The sequence below is a fragment of the Protopterus annectens genome, chromosome 2.part2 (genome assembly GCF_019279795.1).
Source record: "Protopterus annectens isolate FY-2018-M chromosome 2.part2, PAN1.0, whole genome shotgun sequence".
Classification (NCBI taxonomy): domain Eukaryota; kingdom Metazoa; phylum Chordata; order Ceratodontiformes; family Protopteridae; genus Protopterus; species Protopterus annectens.
In genome coordinates this window covers 409,789,447-409,811,280 of record NC_056730.1, presented here as the reverse complement: position 1 = coordinate 409,811,280, position 21,834 = coordinate 409,789,447, and the positions used below count along the sequence as shown (strand labels likewise).

General features: G+C 40.2%; 1 protein-coding gene across 1 annotated transcript in view; it reads left to right on the top strand.

The window, feature by feature from the left end:
- LOC122795946 (survival of motor neuron protein-like) overlaps positions 1-21,834 on the top strand; it is a 737,856-nt gene that overhangs the window by 250,646 nt on the left and 465,376 nt on the right. Inside the window, exon 4 of the mRNA XM_044064429.1 lies at positions 16,338-16,541. Within this exon, the coding sequence (XP_043920364.1) occupies positions 16,338-16,541 (204 nt within the window). The remainder of the gene's footprint in view (positions 1-16,337; positions 16,542-21,834) is intronic.

Genomic DNA, 21,834 nt, shown 5'->3' with positions numbered 1-21,834 from the left:
TTCCAAAAGTTCACATATTATAATTTTTGTATTAAATACTTAATATTTTCTATTTTTCCAACTGCATAGACAAATGACTGCTTAGAAACTCATAAGTTCAACAAAATGCTAGTATTGAGACAAAATAATTTAATTTATTGGCATCAATTCTTAAATGGTACTTGTATATATACTGTTGAAAATTTACGGTCCAAATACAATCAAGATTCTGAGAACTGGTTGATTTTACAAATATTTAGAGATTTTATAAACAGAGGTAAGTAAGGTATTTAACCTAGATAAGAAATTGTTCCCCAAATTATTGGAATTCATAATAATAAATCATATTTGTCACACATTTATAAAATTCTTAAGTTAGATTTCACATATTTAGACAATTCCTATTTGAACTACTCCTCAGAAATTAATAATGAAAACTTCTCTGAAGAATGCAGGAAATTTAATATTAAAATCTACAGATAATACTACATCTTCATTATATTAGAAAATTTTGACTTGGAAATTTTTACGTACAGCTTTTGTTACTCCTAACAAAATTGCAATTATGTACAAATCAAATAGAATTAAATGGTGGAGATGTGATTTTGAGATAATAGTGGATTGGAAGCATATGGTATACGAATGTGAAATCTTCTCCCCTTTTGGAAAGAAATTAATAACTTTATTCAAGCTTTACAATGCCGCGGTGGTACGGTGATAGCATTGTTACCTCACAGCAATAGGTTCTCCAGTTCGATTCTCGGCTGGGCTTGGGAGTGCCTTCTTTGTGGAGTCTGCATGTCCTCCCCGCGGTTGGGTAGTGTTCAAAAGACATGCGTGCGTAAACGGGCTTGCCTTCGTTGAAGGTTGAGCATCGAGCTGGCACCTCAGCGTTTCGTAAAAATCTACTGCCAGTCATTAGCGGACTGGAGTTCCGCTGTGGTGACCCCTTACCAGGAAAAGCCGAAAGACAAACAACAACATTCAAGCTTTATGGTCAGATAGATGTTTGACTTTTTGGCTTTTCCCAGTTAGGGGTCCCCACAGCAGAACTCCGGTCCGCTAATGATTGGCAGTAGGTTTTTATGGTACCGAGTTGCCACCCCGACGTCCAACCTTCAGCGAAGGCATGCCCATTCACGCATGTCTTTCGAACGCCACTCGACCTGGGGAGTACATGCAGACTCCACACAGAAGACACTCCATCCGAGAATCGAACAGGAGAACCTCTTGCTGTGAGGCAACAACGCTACCACTGCATAATATTTCTAAATCTTTAGGTTTATTTAATGCTCCGATTCCTGAGATAATTCCAAAAACCCAAGTGCCTCGTCTTTCGTCTATTCTTGCTATAGCCAGAAAAGTAATTACTAAAAATTGGAAAAGTAGTTACCCCCTGTAGTGTTGAATTTATTAGCATGGCAAAAATTGTTTGCAGTAGTAAATTGCATACTATAAAGATGAGAACTTCCAGTATTACACATTAATTTAAGTCTTGGTTTAAACTTAGACTTGCTTGAAAAATATTAATAATTGTTGATGTACAGGCAGCCCCGGGTTAAGGACATCCGACATGTGGACAATCCATAGATATGAACTATGCGAGCTGCTATGTCGAAAATAACATGAAAATAAACAAAAAAATCTTTAAAGTTGCCCAAATCTTACCTTAAAATGAAGAATTCTTTTGTACTTTCCTTTTCCTTTTTTTCCCTGTTTGTGAAGCTGGTCACACATCTTGTTGGAGCAGTTACTTCTGCCTTCACTGAGAACAGGAGATCCGATTGGTTAAGAAATTGCTGAGTTGATCTGATTTGTCAAGACTGCTGACTTGTATAGTGCACAGTATTGAAGTAGCTACTGTGTTGTACAGTAAAATGGGCAAATCACATTGAGGCTGACTTAGTGTCTAGATGACAGTAGGAGGTCTGGCAGAGGTCTGAAGTTTCAGGAAAGCGTGAAAAACATTCATGGATGATGCCTGTAGTACAGAAATGTGAAGCTTGTTCTACTGTACTCTGCTGTATTGGAGTACAGTACAGTAGAACATTCTGTGTACGTGTTTCGACTTGCGTACAAATTTGACTTGAGGACAGACTAAAAACTGATCTTGTCCTTAACCTGGGGACTGCCTGTTTAACTTTGATGTATTGATCAGCTGTGGACCTGTGTAAATAGTTTTGTTTGCTTGCTTTATAATTAATTCATTTATTGTTTTAACCCCCCCCCAAAAAAAAAGTGTGTGTGTGTATATATATATATATATATATATATATATATATATATATATGTGTATATATATATATATATATATATATATATATATATATATATATGTGTGTGTATATATATATATATATATATATATATATATATATAAATATTTCATGCTTTTTTCATAGTTGCTTGGCAGCCGTTCATTCCAAATATTCCAATTGATTATGTGCCCATTTTATTATGTGAATCCCCTTTAACAGCATTATTTCCATTATTCATACTGCTGCCTTATGTTTTTTCTTGGTTGTATCTATTTTTTAGATGTACTGAGAGTAATGTGCATGCATGTGTGATAAACAGTGCTGCAGAACTGTGTTTGATCTCAAAACTTTTGTCATCTGCCAGACCATTGCAGTGAGTAAAAAGGTCACACAGAGACAAACCAATCAGTAAAAACTAAAAGAAAAATCTAGCCAAGCTATTGTTTCCACTGTGTGATTCCTTAAACTTATTGTATTATTGGCACATGGGATGTATACAAATAACCCTTTAAGGGCATCAGGTGTTTCAGCTATGTGGCAGTTCTGAATGCCCATGACTTTTTTTTCATTCTAAGTCTGTTATGGACAATTATAGGCCAATAAAGCCAAACCCCATTAGCTTTAACATGCATGTTTCAGCCTTCTTATGGCTTCATCATAACAATATAAGTTCACTGTTTGTCTAGCCTTTAGAAACATACAGTTGTTGTAGTCAGCTGATGTCCACAACCATTAGGGTGTCTGCAAAATATCCCAACTAACAAACCTAAGTAATGAGTAAAAATGTTACACAGACAAACCAGTTAGTTAAAACTAAAAGAAAAATATAGCCAAACTAGAGTTTCCACTGTGTGATTCCTTAAACCTTTTGCATTAGAGGCACATGAGATGTATGCAAATAACCCTTTAAGGATATGAGCTGTTTCAGCTGTGTGACAGTTCTGGATGCCCACAACTTTTTTCTTAAGTCTGTTATGGACAAATTCAGACCACTAAAGCCAGACCCCCAGTAGCTGTGGGCATGCATGTTTCTTCTCATAATGGTGTTGGGTGCATCTACCATTCATTTTGATGTCATTGTGGTAGCCATGTGGTTAAACCTTTGTGCACTGCCCTGCTGACACTGTAGCTGTATGCATTTTCCTTGGGTAGAAGTTGATGAATTATTAACATAATAGCTGAAAGTTTTGCATGATTAGAAGATCCAGCCTGTTCATCATTGTGCAGTATAGTGTTAGCCTTTGCACAGACTGCAGCTACAGTCCAAGTTGTACTGAAGATGCAAAGTTTTACAGAACTGTCTGCAAAATGTGCAGTTTTTCACTTGTCACTTAGTTCTTTAAATGTTGATGCTGTTGATGAGACACCCCAGGCACAGAGTTTACTCGCTGCTATAAATACCTCTGCTACTTCTGCACACTAGAGGATTGTGCAGTCATTGTTGTCATCTGGCTAGGATAGTCAGCTATTATGGCCACATTCTGCTCTTTTGTTATTTCTTTAGGGTGTAAAAGTGTGATCTATATGGCTAGTACATCTTTCATGGAGCTGTGGAACACTTGTGGCCCAGTGAGACTTTTGGACTTTAGTCAAAGTGGCTGTTTGAACTTGGAAATACTGATCTGATATTGTCTGTTTTCATTTCATCCTCACATATGGGTTCGGATCCGACCTGTAGGAACTGACTTGGCTGTTACAGTAGCTTGTGGCAACCAAAAAGCTCTTGGGCACCTCCCCTTACCCATAATGCATCACTCCCTGTTATCACAGATCTCGTTTTCCACTTCACGAGGACATGGTCAGTCCTGTGCTGTTGGGCAGATAAGTGGGATTTTTCACACTTTACCTTTTTTCCTTCCTTTTTAATTAAGTTTCTAGTTTTAACTTTAAATATTTTCTCCCCTGTCTTATTAAAACTTCTTTTTCAGTAACTGCTTTTTATTGGGGTACTTTCACTTTCCCTCCCTTATACCCTTCTGGGTAGCTCTGTTACTACTGTTAGTACCTTTCCCTCTTCTTTCACTTTCTCTCTGATAATTAGTTTTATATTGAAATTTTATTGCTTTTTTTGTTTTAGTCTAATCTCCTTTATTGTGTGTGCGAGCATGTACTTGCTGTGTGTGTGTTTCCTCTGCCATACTTTACTGTGGCTGACAAATTTGAAAAGCCGGCTGGCTTTAAAAAATGTTCCAAGTGCGGTCACAAAATTCCTTTTAGTGACTTGCACAGTTTGTGTTTACTGTTTGGGCCCCCATCCTTTGCAGGAGGACTGTTCGATTTGTCATTCATTCTACCATAGGTGCCTTGGTTGAAAGGAAAAACAAATTGAATTTAAGGGGCATGTTGCTATCTTCTTTTGGCAAAGCCATTTCTGACAATGACCCCAAGCTTGCTGAAAAGTCTATATTAACTCATAGTCGAGTCCTGCTTCTTCCAAGAGCTCTGACAAAGGGAAGAAGAGACCTTCCTCCGCTTCTAAAGGCTTTTTGGAACCAAAGACTAAAATGTTCAGGATGTCCAAAAAAACAACTGTCAGATCCTTCTGCTCCAAACATATCTGTCTTGGCTCTGACTTAACTGAATCCAAGTCGGTCTGATAAAGATAGATTAGAGCCATCGCACTTGGATCCATCCATCAGCCCTTTTAAGCCGATTATGTCTCTGCCAAGGACCAGGTGCTCTCTATCTATTGACCTGGCCCCATTGAGAGTACCGTCCCCTTTTCTTAGTAGTCCCAGATCTCCGTCTGCCTCCTTTTCCATCTCCACAAGAAGCCTTACAGAAGATGATGTGGAGGGATGGTCCAGAAGATATAGTGGCACAAGGCATTACTAAGTCCCCTTCGGCTCCTAACCATAAGGTCTAGGATTCATCCTAGCCTACTCTGACTTCAGGGAAAGTTTGGAGCTATAGGATCTGACATGCCCAGAGTCTTCTGGTTCTGATACGAGAATTTCCTTTTCTTTGAATTGGGCCTGTGCTTGGAGCTCCTTGGCATTTTCGAAGCTGGAGAGCTGTTGGAGCCATAGCTAGCTTTGCTGGCCGTGGGTGCATTCAACTCTGATACCTTTTGAGCAGTTGATGCACCTTGGGCTTCTGCTCAGGTCAGCTTTGTTCCGACTTTGATCCAAGACGACAGTGGTCTTCAGAGCTTGAGAGGTACCTGGTCCATAGACGTGGCCTATCGGATCCAGGGTCCCTCTCTATTCAGGAGCAGTCAGCCTTTGGGGCTCTGGAGAGGGCCATAGCTGTTTCTACAGGTAGGAAGACTCCTCCCTCTTTGGATCCACAGTCCTCCTGTCAGCAGCCCTTGGGCACCCATTCTGGCCATGACATTCCACAAGTACAGCTGTTCCTGGTCCCATCGAGAGTACCATTCCCTTTTCTTAGCAGTCCTAGGTCTCCATCTGCTTCCTCTTCCATCTCCACGAGAAACCTTACAGAAGATGATGTGGAATGGATGATCCAGAAGATATAGTGGGCATAAGGCATTACTAAGTCCCCTTTTGTCTCCTAACCATAAGGTCCAGGATTCATCCAAGCCATCTACTCCCCCTTTGGTTCCTCCTCTGACTTCAGAGAAAGTTTGGAGCTATAGGATCTGACATGCCTGGGGTCTTCTGGCTCTGAGACGAGAATTTATTTTTCTTTGGATGGAGCCTGTGCTTGGAGCTCCTTGGCATTTTCAAAGCTTGAGAGCTGTCGGAGCCATAGATAACTTTGCTGGCCATGGGTGCATTAGACTCCAGTACCTTCTGAACAGTCTATGCACCTTGGGCTTCTGCTCAGGTCAGCTTTGTTCCGACTTTGACCCAGGACGAGAGCTGTGTTTGGAGCTTGATAGGTACCTAGTCCATAGACTTGGCCTATCAGATCCCGGGTCCCTCTCTACTCAGGAGCAGTCAGCCTTTGGGGCTCTGGAGAAGGGCCATAGCTGCCTCTACAGGTAGGAAGACACCTCCCTCCTCTGATCCTGCAGTCCTCCCATCAGCAGCCCTTGGGCACCCATTCTGACCATGGCATTCCAAAGGACAGCGGGTCCTTAGGCTCCAGGATACCCGTAAGGGTACCCCCACCTCTTCTGATACCTTCCCAGAATACCCCACTGAAGAGGTCCCTTGGAAGAGGACTTGTAAGAGGAAAGATTTAGACCCCACCTAGGAGTTGGCCACGGAAGACATCAATCTCGGTGAGGGAGAAAGATCCCCATGGTCACATCATCAGGAGGATGTTTCCTTTGGGGGCATCCTAGAGATCTTTAAACAGAGAGGTGGCTGGCAGACCAGTAATCCTTCACCTGAGGAGTCTGTGTACATTGCTGCCTTTGGATCCCGACTGTCTACCTCCTGGGTGACTGCCTGTCGATGAACTCCTACACTTGATCTCTCAGCGGGCATGGAAGACCCCAGACTCCATTGAGCCAACTCCCATCAGACCTAACAAAATACTTACAGCACCAGCAGACAAAAAGTTTTGAACTAAAGGGGTTGCAGTAGATGCCATGGTCCTCGCAGCAGCTACCAAGAAGCAATGCTCAGTGGAAAGTTCCACTGTCCATCCCCCTAATAAGGATTCCAGGATGATGGACAAATGGGGGAAGCAAGTTTTCTCTTCAGCAGCCTTTGCTTTATGGTCGCTGAATTATCTTTCCCATTTTACTAGACTTCAGAGGGATGTTGTCAAGGAGCTGACAGATGCCCCTGAGGGAGCCATAGCTGATGGAGTCAGAGAAAAGTTTATTTCTCAGCCAGCAACTCTACATTCTATAGCTATCTCTTCCATGAGGCTCATATCATATGCAAGTGAGGGAGCGAGCAGAGCGTCCGGTTCAGGCATATCTATGAAGAGGTATGCCTGGATGAGCCTTTGTGACTCTGCGTAGCCTTTTAAGTCTTCATTCATCAGTGCTCCATTGGACAGTACATCCCTGTTTGGTCCCAAGGGCAAAGATATGCTAAGTGTGAAAGAGTGTAAGACCCTTTCTGTTGTGGGCATATGTTTTTCCACCCATCAGAGACCATATCTGTAGAGTTCGAGAGGTGGTGGCAAAATGTGGTTCAGAAAATTGCAAGGCTCTTATCCGGGCACACATGGAGAGAGGTTCCCCCAGAGGTGGGGGGGAGGGACAATTCTGGAAGATGCTGTCCTTGAGGCAGAGTAGGCCTGTAGAACCAAGGGTCTAGAGAACTTTTCTTTGGAAAACCCTTTCAGCACTCCTGAAAGGAGGCCCAGTTGCCCACCCCTGAAGAAATCGGGGGGGATGACCATCCCTGCAGTGGAGAGCCTAGCTAATCATAACCACTGATGTGAGGGTGCAGAGGATAACATCCAGAGGTTGCCTAATTCTCTTTCTCCATCTGACTCCCCCAAACAAGAAAATCCCAGATGTTCCACCCAAAGGGATCATGCAGTTGTTCAGATACAAACACTGCTGGACAAGAGTCATCCAAGGGGTCCCCCCAGACCTGAGAGGATTCGGAACTTATGCTTCTTTCCAGTTCCAATGAAAACAGAGGACTGGAGACCAATACTGGATGTCAGCAGACTAAACAAGTCAGTTCAATGCCAAAACTTCCGAATGGTCACTGTACAGTCCATACTTCCTTTATTGGAACAGGGTAGTGCTCCATAGACCTTCAGGATGCGTATTACCAAGTAAAGATGGACAGGCGATCCAGAAGGCACTTAGTCTTCCAGCTGGGAGCCAGTCATTACCAGTTCAGAGCATTGCCCTTTGGTCTCACCACTGCCCCCCGGTGTTCAAAAGCATGGCAGTGATAGCAGCTTACCTGAGACGACAAGGATTCTGCATGTTTAACTATTTGGATGAATGGCTCATCTCTGCCCTGACCAGGCATCTGCTTATTCAAGCAAAGGACTGTTATCCACATCTGTACAGAGTTAGGCATAACCATAAATTACAAAAAAATCTCAGTTAGATCCTTCCCAAACATTGGACTTTATAGGAGCAGTCCTAAATACAAGTTGGATGATCGCAGAACTTTCATCCTGCAGGGTACAGACTATCAGAAACCAAACTCACAAGCTGCTTCAAAACAGGATGATCACTGCTAGGCTACCGTATGGATAATATCCTCCTTGACCATGAGGTTTGTCTTGCATAATGCAGAAGGTGCCTCTAGGGCTGCGGGTTCAGGCATTTCCATCAGGAGGCATGCCTGGATGAGGCACGATGATTTTTTGCTGTCTTTCAAGTCAACTTTCATCAGTGCTACCTTTGAAAGTTCTCTTTGGTTTGGATTCCAAAGTTAAGGACATAAAAACCCTATCTGCTATGAGTGCCCTTTTTTCCGTCTGTTCAGTGTTGTTTTTCCCAGTAATCAGTTGGGAGGCCTAGGTATGTGTTACAGGAAGTCTCAGGGTCTCTTACAGGACACACACAAAGATGGTTCTCCTCGAGGCACACGAGGGAGTGATAATAGCTGAAAACCCCCCAGTAGCAGAGGACTCCCACAATTCCAAGGGTGTAGAGCTACTTCTGGTAGACCCTGCCAGTGTTCCTGAAAGGAGACCTCAGTGCCCTTCTCTGCAGACCGTTTCTTATCTCTACACCAGGAAGCGTGGCTAATCATAACTAAGGACATTTCCTTGCAGAGATTATATCATTCCCTTTCACATCCATTACCCAAGAAGTAGCTTAGTCATCTAAACGTTCCCTTTAAACCAACAGAATTTGTAAATGACTCGAGTCTTCTAGTGCCTAAATAAAATAAGATACTGGTGCTCATTTTCAAGTCTAGGTGTGTTGAACAGTTCTGTTCGGCATGCTAAGTTCTGATTAGTCTTGGTTCAGTCCAATTTCTCCCTTCTAAGCAGGACATCTGGTTGTGATCGATTGATCTTCAGGATTAGTACTGTCACTTGCATACAGTGAATATATGGTCGAGGAAGTAGTTAAATTTTTGGCTGGGAGGCAGTTATCACCAATTCAGAATCCAGCCTTTTAGCCTAACCACAGCCCCAAGGGTGTTCACCAAGTGTATTGCAGTACTGTCATCTCACTTAACTTTGCAAGGATCTTGTGCGTTTCCATTTTGAGATGAAGGGCTCATTACTGCTCTGACCAAGCTTTTACTGGTGCAAGTTTGAGATCAAGTGCAGTAGCCTTGTCCACAATTTGGGATATCCATCAATAACTGCAAATCACAATACTTACCGACCTATACTTTAGAGTTTTTAGGTAAAATATTTCAACCCATTGTCTATCCTAGCATCTCTACCTCTTTATAGAGTACAAGCATAGCTCAGAAAATAATTGGTAGTACCAAAATATCAGCAGGATTGATTCCGCAAGTTCTGGGGCCAATGTTAACGGCAATTGGCCTACTCCTTACCAAGAATAGATGCTATGGACACAATGATAAAATGTCTCTCAACCTCTGTCAATAAAGATAACCGTTGCCTAACTGAAGTATTGTTATCTTTTTGGGTGGATGCAGTCAAAACAACTGTGCTAGCCTGTCATTTCCTCTTTATCCACCCAAGGCCGCAGTGATCATGGTTGCTTTCCAGACTGGATGGTACGGACAGTTCCTGGGTAATACAGTCCAGGACATTTGGTCCCCCGAGGAGTCCAATTTACATGTACTGAAGGTATGGCAATGGGTGATTTCCTTCCAACCACTTTGTAATTGTAGCCCTTTTTCTGAGGAAGTTGTACATGATGGCTGTTAACTTGAGTGGGTCCATCTTACTTCCTCATGGCTTGTGTCTCAGCAGCAAAGTGAATGGATATGGTTTATTTATTTGTTTGTTCACTTTTTATAAGGCCAACTTTTCATTCTGTGTCCAGGAGTGCAGACATGAGGCCAAATAAAACTGCATATTTAAATGGAAGTAACAGTTTATGCAAACTAAACGTACATCAACAAGGTGGAAGAAAGTAAAACATGTTAAGCATTTACAATGCATCTTAATAAAGATTACTTCAGAAAGCAGCCATGTCGAAGAACAAGCCATCCTCCCTGTATCTTACTGACCTCGACTAAGATGGTTCCTTTCCTTTGATCTCTTCTTTTTTTTTTTTTTTTTCTGTACTCACCTTCGATTTTTAGATCTGTCTACAGAACTTCTGTCTCACCTGACGGGCATAATTTATCCACATATCTCTGACCTAAAACTGACTGCATAGTTTTTCTCATTATATTGATAGCCAGGCAATTTTTGCTTTCTTTTTTGGCCATCCTTTCCATTCTTTTAACTTCCCATAACAACTCTGTACGAGGAATCTCTACAGACATTTATGCAGAAGATTTTTTCTTTAATGAGTACAGCAGTATCATGTATAACCTTTCACAGCTCTGATGCGTTCTGTCCTTGAATTTCTAGCCAGTTTATTTTAAGAGGGTGCTAGCTATCAAATGTCTAGCTTCTACATGCATCCTTTCTTGAATTTCTATGTACATTTTCAGAATTCATCTCTGGCGTTCACTAAACTTTGGACATTTTTTTTTCTTGTTTCTTCTACTTAGACCTCCTTACAAAGTTCGAATACCACCATGGGATATACAGCTGCTACGGCAAACTTTGACACAGTTGTTTTTTTCAAACTACAGCCAAATGTATTCTAAAATTTGTTACCTTGAACACTATCCTTTTAGTTGCATTTATTTCCATTGGTTAATGTCAGAACTTCAAGCATTATATTCCAAGTCCCCATCTTCCATATGGATAGGGACATTTCACATAGCGATGCTTCATTCCTACTGAAGGCAGTGCCAGAATCCAGCATTAACCAAGCAAATTAACCTGCTAATATTTTTCCCAGACTTTCCTAATAAAGGAGAGTATATGCTGCACTTAGTAGATGTTTATAGATAATGGCATTTTCTACCAGCACAGAACTAAACTTAAGAAGACAGGTCGATTCTTGGCTTCTTTGCCACATCAGAAAATGGGCAAATTGGTCACAAATGTAACTATAACCAAGTGGTTGGCAGATTGTATTTTTTGTCTCCACTAAATTGAATTTCCCCCTACCACACCAATATAGGCTCTTTCAGCTATACCTATGACCACTTCCACTATGTTCCAGTCTAGACTATGCAAAGAGTTTAATTATGGGACTAATTGGTCAAATCCTAATACCTTTGTCATCCACTGCAAACTGGAACGGGTCTCAAGAGAGAGAGAGACCTTTGTCTTGACCGTACTCAGGAATATCATTCATTAAAGTCTGCCCAGGAATTTAGATAGCTAGGGACTCTGTCCCATATGTTGACGAGGAATGAAAATTGACATCAGATAAACCAGTTATGTACTTAACATAATATTGTATCTGTGTTGTCCATTTTCATTCTTCAACTCCCCACCCTCCACCCCCCTCCATTTATCACAAGTGAATTCTGGAGGAATGAAATATTTTTGGGCATCACGTCCCATGTGTTGAACTCTAGTTATGACAATTCTTTATGGTCATCATGTCAAGCTGCAAACAAGATCTGAGGGATGTTAGGGTGGTGTATTATGGGTAGGGAAGGAGCTTGAGAGTTTGTTGGTGGCCATGAGCTAGAGTAACAGCTGAGTTGGATTTGAGTATTGGATCTGAACCCATATGTTGAGAAAGAATGAAAATGGACAACACCGAAGGAACGTTATGGTAAGTATATAACTTCTTTTTTTATTGCTCCTGATTTGCAGAGTGTGCTTGCTTACTTGTGTTGGGAGAAGTGGGAGTTTCTTGGTCCAGCATGTTTTGCTAGTGCAGTATGTGATATCTGTACATTCTGGCATAAGAGTAAAAGTGCTGGACAATGTGATGAGTGAAACCACATGTAGCCTAACCAGAGAGAATTTCCTACTAGATCATCATTTTCTTTTGGCTGTTCCCATTAGGGGTCGCCACAGCGGATCACCTGTTTCCATTTCTTCCTGTCCTCTGCATCTTGCTCTGTCACACCAACCCACCTGCATGTCCTCTCTCACCACATCCGTAAACCTTATCTTAGGCCTTCCTCTTTTCCTGTTACCTGGTAGCTTCATCTTTAGCATCTTTTTCCCAATATACTCAGCATCCCTGCTCAGCACATGTCCAAACCAACGTAATAATCTTGCTTCTCTGGCTTTGCCTCCAAACCTTCCAACCTGAGCTGACCCTCTAGTATACTTATTTCTAATCCTGTCCACCCTCGTCACACCCAGTGCAAATCTTAACATCTTTAACTCTGCCGCATCCAGCTCTAACTCCTCCCTTTTTGTCAATGCCACTGTCTCCAACCCATACAACATAGCTGGTCTCACTACCCTCTTGTAGACCTTCCCTTTCACTCTTAATGGTACTCGTCTTGTCACAAATAACTCCTGACACTCTTCTCCACCCACTGCATCCTGCCTGTACTCTCTTCGTCACTTCTCTTCCACACTCACCATTACTCTGAACTATTTGTACCAAGTATTTAAACTCATCCACCTTTGCCACTTCTACTCCTTACATCCTCACCATTCCTCTATCCTCCTTGTCATTCACACACATATATTCTGTCTTAGTCCTGCTGACCTTCATTCCTCTTATCTCTAGAGCATGTCTCCATCTCTCCAGGGTCATCTCCACCTGTTCCCTACTCTCACTACAGATCACAATGTCATCTGCAAACATCATAGTCCACGGGTTTTCTACTAGATAAAAAAATAAATTAATTAATTCTAATCTCGTAAGTTAATGGCAGGTTCCCTTTCGCAACAGTACTTAGTATTACAAAATTCAAAATCCACTTAAATGTTGATTTAATTTAAACTGTGCTGTAAATTCTCTCATTTACTCTCCCATTCAGCCCTCTTTTCCCCTTAATCGGAATGTAGTCCCCCTCTGATTTACCTTTTGCTCAGCACAAAATTCCCGGACTTCAGGTAAAAGAAATTAACATTTGCAGTTTTGCCATCCTTACTGGCAGCAAGATCTCACCACTGTAATTTCCTACAGTGTTTAAAATGGCTTCCAGTTACAGAAAGGTCTACTTATCTCCTAGGTACTCTTATTCACAAAATACTAAACAGTGGCAGTTGGATGACTTTGAGATGGAAACTACCCATCCAAACCATGTTTACTCCCTAAGAAGTACTCAGTAAAGAAACTGGAAGCTTGTTTATGGTTATGGATAAGATAAAAGCAGTGAAATTATGTTAGTCTTTTTAGTTGTATCTATATAAGTCAGGCATATTTTTTCTACCAGAGGAGAAGTTGTAGGTAATTAAGAATTGAAGGATTTTCATCTAGGAGGGGGAAAGTACAAGGGTTTAAGTGGAATAAGTTGATCTTCCAAAGGAACAAGGTGTAGTAGAATTACCTGATTTGAAGGGATATTTTAGAGCTATGCAGTTAAAGCTCATAAGTAACACAAGCAGAAAGCTATAATTCAAATTAGAGATGATGATGATGAAGCAGAGGGAAATTCAGGTAACAAGAGAAAGGGCTTTTGGGTGCAGATCCATTAGGAGAATAATAGGTACACAGAATGTTATATTTGTATAGTAGCACAAAGTATTCCAAGAGCTAAGATAACATGTGGGAATAGGCAAGGGGGGCTGGAATTTACTGGAGAAAACTGACAATAGAATCAAGGTATTGGGAGCAAGTATCTAGAGATGGAAAGATAATAGCATTGGAAGAAAGCCATTTAGACTGCAGGCTAGAGATTACTTTTCCCATCAGGGATTGATATCAGAGTGTTGGCAAAGAGAAAGTGATCTGGGAATCCTAAGTGAAAGAGCTGCTCTGCTAGAGTTTTTAATTGAATCTTGAACTGAAACTGCTGTTGAAAAGGGATAAACTAGTAGGGCATATAAAATACTGCACTATAATTATAGGAATTAGAGTAGGTTGGAAAAGTTTGGGAAGATAGATGGGTTAAGCAATTCACAGAGAAACAATGGGAGGACGTATGTATGGCTCCCAAGTATCTAGAAGGCTTAGGATTTCTGCTTGGTAGTTTTTGCATGGATACATTTATGCTCTAGGGAGACACCAAAGAATTTTTCCTCCGGTAGATGGCAAATGTTGGAGGTGTGACGGGGTAGAAAGAGCTAACTGGGAGCATATGTTTTAGGAGTGTAATGAGTTGGCAAACTTTAAAAAATTCCGTACAGAGTACTCCTATGTTAGAAATATTGGATGAGCAAATGAATTTAACTAAAGAAATTATTTTTGAGCTGGGGTACAGGATCTGAATTGCCTAGAATATAGTAAGGCCTTGTTAAGTTTAATTCTGGTGGCTGGCAAAAAACACAATTATGAGAAATGGAAATTAAAGTCTAAACAAGGAAGTGAGATCTTTAGAAAAGAGTAGGACTACATTGCATAGAAAAAATGGAAGTTGTGAGAACAGTACATTTATAATAATGTTTTGTAAGAGGAGTGAGATTTAAGGGAAGGCAGGGATTGTAATGTAGAATTGATAAAATATACAGAAGAATATATGTGATGTATAATGTTTGCAACTGCGAATATGTTAATATGATTTGTTTACTTTTTATAAAATGTTTGCCTGTGTTTTGATTGATAATTCAATAAAGGTTTTAATTTTCTCCTGGCTGCTATTTTTTTTTTTAATTTTTTTTTTTTTTTAATTTTATCACAGTAAGCAGACCTCCATATAAGACAGTCACTGGAGAACAATGCCTTCTCCCGACTAAGCGTGGCATTGTGGAACTGACTTGCATTTGAATTAAGGGTCTTGGAATCTCACGGAGTTCAAAAAAGCCTTCTGTGAATACTTGCACAAGGAAACTGAGTGTAAGTGCTTTATTGGACAGTGGTTAACCTTATTTGCTGTTAAATGGCATACGTCTACCAGCAAGACAGTTAAATGTTGCTGTTGAGTCTTTCGGCTTTAACCGGTTAGGGGTCGCCACAGCGGAACTCCGGTCCGCTAATGATTGGTAGTTGATTTTTACGTGCCGAGTTACCTGCCCTGATGCACAACCTTCAACGAAGATACGCCCATTCACGCATGTCTCCACGCAGAAGACGGTCTAGCTGGGAATCGAACCAGACAGTGTGTTACTGTGAGGTGACAACGCTACCGCAGCACTACCACCGCGGGTCAGCAAGATGTTACCTCCAGCATGACCATCTTTCCTCTTCGTTATTGTAGGTGTTTTTACTGCTTGTTTTCTGAAATGGACTTTGTGTATACAATGTAAACAACATTGGCTTTACCATTAATTGCATCTCTTCATTGTTTCTCTGTACATTATGGTCTGTGACAAGCATAAGGATCTGTAGCAAGCATTTCTGTTTGAAGACCCTTGAAGAAACATTTGGTTTTGCATTTCTTCTTGTGTATCACATGCTTCTTGTTTATTCATGTTGCTTGCTTTTGTTTCTGCACTTTTTGGTCGTAGTCTTTGTATCAGCTCACCTACCAGGCTAAAGAGTCCCAAAAAATAAAAGAGTTTGGATTTCTTTTAAAGGATAGTCACAAATATTTTCCTTAACAGTAATTTAAGGTTGTGTGGGATTTACGTGGTTATCTGTTGCTGCTTTTGGGTTTTAGGCTGGGAGTGTCCCCTTTAATCTATATCCAGTTTGTTGAAATGCCATTTTTTATTCTTTGTTTCCCTTCTCAGAAATTGTGACTCTGGAGATGGTATATTTAAGTAAGGGAGGAGGAGCACAGCTCTAACAAGAAATAAAATAATCTGGAATGTACCACTTCTCTAGGGAGATGAGTCTGTCAGCTAGTATTTTGATTAGTGGGCTCCCTGTAAAAAAGGGACAGTATCCTTTGACTTTGTTATAAATCACAATTTACTAAAGGGCGTGCTTATGTTTTACAGTGAGCTGTGCTGTTTTCACGCCTTTGCAGTGATTGGCTTCTTGGTTATAACCTTCTTGTTGCTGTTGCCTCAGCCAGTGGTGTAGGTATATCTCTCTCTGAGCAGTGCTTACTTCAGGAAATGGATATTTTGTGAACTGTGGGTAAAATAAATGTATAGAGACTGAAGGGCGGTCAAGGAGAAAATGTCAAAGCAATATTATATTCGCAAGTAAGAGGCAACAGGGCAGACTGATGGATTCTTGAACCCTAGCTGAAAGAGAAGCAACATTATGTTTGCAATCCTGTCACCTTTTTTTTTCCATAGCACTGGGGAGTTGGTGATTCCTGCAAAGCAGTGTGGTCTGCGGATGGCAGCATTTATCCAGCCACCATTGCATCCATAAATGAAAAGAAGGGGACTTGTGCTGTTGTTTACAAAAATTATGGCAATGCAGAGGAACAAAGGTTGTCTGACCTGCTTTCCCCAGGTATTTCTGAACCAGACAGTGGAAACCCAGATGTTAAGCAGGTGAGAAATCTGGTTGATTTTAGTTTATTGATTTAAATTTAGTTTCGTTTACAGTGTTGTTCACTAGTTTGAAACCATTGACCAAAGTCTGTTGAACTATAGTTCATTTTATTTAAAGAGTAACACTTTTTGGGGTTTGAGTTTGATTTTGTCTGATACTTAAAAACATCAGAAATAAAACATATCTGCTCTGACTTGTGGTTTACAGGGATGAAGCTCTGACTATGATCCAGGTGACCCATGTTTTGACTACCAGCATTAGTACTGGAAGGTCCAAATGGGAGTGGGATGACCTTGAGGCTGCAACCTGGTGGCATAGGTGATAAAGCCCTAGAGTATTACCCAAGTGACCCATGTTTGACTAGTGACATAAGTAATGGTGGGGCTGAGCAGGGCGGATGGATTTGAGCAGTTGATGCCAGTTCTGCCATCCTGTGAAGAGGTGGAGAGTGTGTTTCAGTTGGTCTCTCCTATTATGTTGATGATGCCTTTTGGTAGGTGCGTGATTGGTCATAGGAGAGAACAGCACAAACCAGACTGTTAGGCAGTGCTTGTGTTACTGAGGTGGGAATGCAAGTGGAAGCACATACATCATTCCCTGCCCAGGCAGTTGAACACATTTGTGGGTTAGGAGTCTCCACAGGACTGGGACACTGGCCTTCTCCCTAAGTCTCATTTGTAAGGGAATGAGTGGGCAGATTTAGACCCTCTTGAAACTGTTGTAGTTGGCTTGGGGGGTTCTTGCCCAGTTTGAAGATGCCTAACTCTTATCTCTGGAAGAACACTTGACACAATTGGGGTTCAGTTGGGAGTGGTGTTTGGCCAGCTGAACATATTTATTAACTTATCAAGTGAAATGTATAATTTTTTTCCATTAGGTGATTTTATGCTTATAAAATAAGATCCATCTTTGGGAAAGTTTGGTGAGTTTTGTTATGCTGCATTAAAGTTGGGTCCTGTTTTTACTGGCTTTTGTCTTTATTTAAGTTTATTTGTTAGTTTTGTGCTGTTTGTTAAATTTTAATGTGTTCTCTGACTCAATTAATCATTTTCACTAATCTCAAGCCCCCTTCTTTGTGAAACTTGCACACCTATCTGCTGGTGAGTGCTGTCACATCATGTCTTAATTGCATTAGTCTGCATAACGCATGAGCCTTCTAGCTCTTTTCCACAGCTGGCATACTTCAGATATCATTCCTGTGATGCATGATCAAAAAGTCCTTGCATTTGATGTCTAGATATAAATCTACAGAATGTTCCTCTGGCTGCTGAATTGCTAAGCAAAGAACTGCAGATGTCCTTCTATTCACATGTTGCAGTGTTCATCACATATGGGTTCACTCCTCTTGCCACCCGAACGTCCAGCCAGTGTACAAAAGATTTCAGTCACTGCTTGGTGCGTAGATGTGTCTAGGTGAACATGGGACCATAAAAGTGACATCTGCAAACACCAGCCCTCAGAACTTCTCAGCCACTAGTCGAACGGCAGTTATTCCTGCCATCCCAGCCATCTGATTCTGAAGAAATCTGATAAGTGCCCATTAGGGAACCTTTTCAAGTCATTTACTTTATTTTAATGCTTGTTCATGTCATCTAGAAAGGGCAAGTGTAAGTGCAGCCGTCAGATACCTCACAAGGACGCCCATGATCAGTGTCTTTTTTTGTTTAGGTTGGTCGCACGATTACAAGGCCTGCACCATCTGACAGGCGTTTGTGCACAAAACTTTGCACAGCCGTCTGCACATGCTCAATCTATACCTGGAAAATCAACGTCTCAAATAGCTAGCCTTGGGTATGGGAGGGTTCTGTCGACTTGCCTGCCGAACCGCCAAAAAAGAAGGCCAAGACCATTAAGCCTATGACTACCACTGTGCCTCTTTCGTCCAACCCTCAGCTTGTGGCCGACATTGGCCTGGCTGAAGACGTGGGTTCCTTTGCTTTGGATGCAGTGGATATTCTCACGGAAGCTGCACAGTACCGCACGGTGGGCACGTCCACAAAGGCTTTTCCAACATCGGTTTCCAATGCCTGGGGCGAACCAGCAATTTCACTAGGTCATTCGGATCCCTCCATTTCCTTACAGTCACACGATTCTACGCATTCCTCCATTCAGACTCCTGCTAGGTCTCTCAGAATGAAGGAAAAAAGAAAATTATATCTCCTATCCCTGAAAGTACCCTAGACTGGTAGGCTTTCAGCCAAAGTCTGTTTAATACTTTTATGGCCTTGCGGCCTACCACTTCAGGGACATCCACAATCCCTCCTCCTGTACTGAGCCCTAGGCCTCAGACATCAGATCCATCTCTGAGGGAAGAATAGGAATTCTCTGTTTCTTATTTGGAAGAATCCCTTTCATGTACGTCTCCGCTGTCTTCCCCCCTAGGATATGGCTTCCCAGAAGAAGAATCCATTGACCCTGACTCACCAGCAGAGGATTTGACCTTTGGGGAAACTATTACAAAAATGAAGGAACATTTCAAGTGGGAATCATCTGAAATGACAGAGGTCCAGAAAAGATATGACCTCATTCAGATGGATTCCCCAACCCCTACTGCTGTTACACCCATTCTACCTACCTTTCTGGATGCCTTCTCTTCTGCTTCCTTGAACACCGACTCACACCCCCTCATCCACTGGATTATGCCTCCAAATAGAAGGGATATCCCACAGCCTCCAAAGGAACAGCTCCGCCTATTGCAGCCACTGCTAGACGACTTGATGTTTCAAGGTACCATTCAAACGGTTCCACTGTCTGCAAAAGGAAGAGGATTCTACTCTACAAAAGACGGTCCTTGGAGATCAGTTCTGGACCTCTCACTACTCAACCTCTTCAGATTCCAACTTTCAGAAAGTTGACTTTACCAGCTCTTTTCCTGCTCCTACTTCCGCAAGGGTTCATGGCCATCTTCGATATCAAGGATGCCTACCTTCACATCCCCCCCTATAAGGCCCAGTTTCAGGAAATAAAATACCTCAATATTTTTTCTCAGATTTTTTTCTCAGATTTCTTTCGTACCTTAATCCTTTTATTTCCCTCCCCCCTCCCCCTCCCCCCTCTCCCATTTTTCCAATCCCTTTTCAGTTTTTTCCCTCTTCCTTTTTTCTTTCCTTGTTCTAGTATGCAGTAGGCATTTGATCAGATTATAAACATTATTTATGACTACATATACAACTGTCTAAATAAATAATTTTTCATCTTGATATATCTATCCATTAGTTGAGAACTGTATAAACTTGGTATAGATATACATATATGAAAAGTAAGCCTTAGGCTATGATGAGTTATTAGTTAATAATCATTTAGTTTTCATTTTGGTTTGTAATGAATTTTTGATACTAGTACATGAATTTAGAAATAGCTATAACAACTATAATAATAAGATTTTTTGATATAGAATATATATAAAAATTCCATCAGTATATTTTTGTTGATACAAATTCATTATATTTTTGTTAAGATACAAATTCATTATATGTACACAGACATGAAATATGATCATTACTGTATATATCTATATCCAGTTATAATCAAAAAACAGTCTTTTAGGTATTGTAATTAGATCCATGATGGTTTCATATAGAATGTTTATGAATTTTTATTATAAATATGAATAGAATATATTTAGGAAAATAATTTATTTATTGATGATGACTATATGCAGAATCTCCCTTGAATTTTTATACATGATTAAGGAGCAAGCCCTTTATATGAAAATAATATGAATAATATGACCTGTTTTTAAAACAGATTCTCAAAGAAAATATTGGCATTGATTTTTTAAGTATGTACTTGTTGGTTTCACCATTATATGTATAACATTAAATATATAAATACATACACTATATATTAACATCTGTTAAAATGTACAGTCAGTAATGTATTAAATTACCAGTTCTAACATCGGTGACCCACGTTCCATAGACTTTTTGTGACATGTACTGTATTACTTGAACCGGATGGTTTCTAAAACAATCTACTGTGAAGTGATTTTAAGTTACACCCTGCTATACCTAATTGAATAAGTGAAAACTGAATGTTATTGGTCAATTAAGACTTTACCTAATTACTGCATTTAGATATAATGAATGTGTTTTTACCTATTTTATTGAATCTGAAGAAGCGTGCCTTTGTGGATGCACGCGAAAGCGCTTATTCATCTGTTTTAATAAAGAATTGTCTTTTTACGTGGTGGTGCCTTCCAGTTTATCCTACATACCTCAATATAATGTGCCAGAAATTGCAATTTCTGTTTTAAATTTAGGGTTGAAGTTTATACCTGTGGCTTTGCCAAGGCTACATGTTATAAAAAGTGAATTGTTTCAGTTGAGCAGAAAATTATTTTAATAAGCAAAATATGAATCAAATGAATAATATGAATCAATTAGAAAAATTGAATTAAAGTTTTAATGAATCTTTTTTTCCATGTATTTCAGATGAGAATGATTTATGTGATGATGAAATTAATGCTTATAGTAATTTAAATACTAAGACAATAGGGGTTAAATCTTTATTTATACCCCCTTTTTCTAATGTTAACATACAGAGTTTTATCATGACACTGAACTTTGTAATAGAAAAATCATGTAAGGACTTTGGAAGAGATAAACAGAATGTACATTACAACCTGACTAAGAATGAATGGATAGCCTGTAAAGCATTGTGTGCAGATAGAAAGATGGTAGTAAAACGATAGGATAAAAGGGAACCATGTAGTGATTTTAAATCATGTTCAATATGTTGAAATATGTCTTGCTCATTTAAATGATGAAAAAGAGTATAAAAAGTGTAATGTGAAGCAATATGAAAAAACTAGCCTTGGTTCAGAAAGGCTTACGTTTGGGATATTTTGTTAATGGTGACTTGAAAAAGTTTAGCATAGAAAATACATGTATTGCAGAGTTTTATTGTTTACCCAAAACACATAAAGGACTTGAAAATCTTAGTGGGAGACCAATAGTCTCAGCTGAAAAATATTTTTTAAGAATATATGTATCTTGCTACATGAATATCTAGAAATGTGTGTTTGCTCTACCTTTGTTCATCAAGGATAGCCAGGACTTTTTGTATAAAATTAGTAAAAGAGTTTGGAATAACAATATGTACTGGTTATGCCTAGATATTAAAAGTTTGTACACTAATGCAAGACTTAAGGATGGTATTGAAGCATTATGCTTCTTGGATGATTCTCCACTGACCCACTTTATAATAGAACTTAAGGATTTTTGTTTGAAAAATAACTATTTTCTGTTTAATGGTGAGATTTACCACCAGCTGCAAGGAACAGCAATGGGG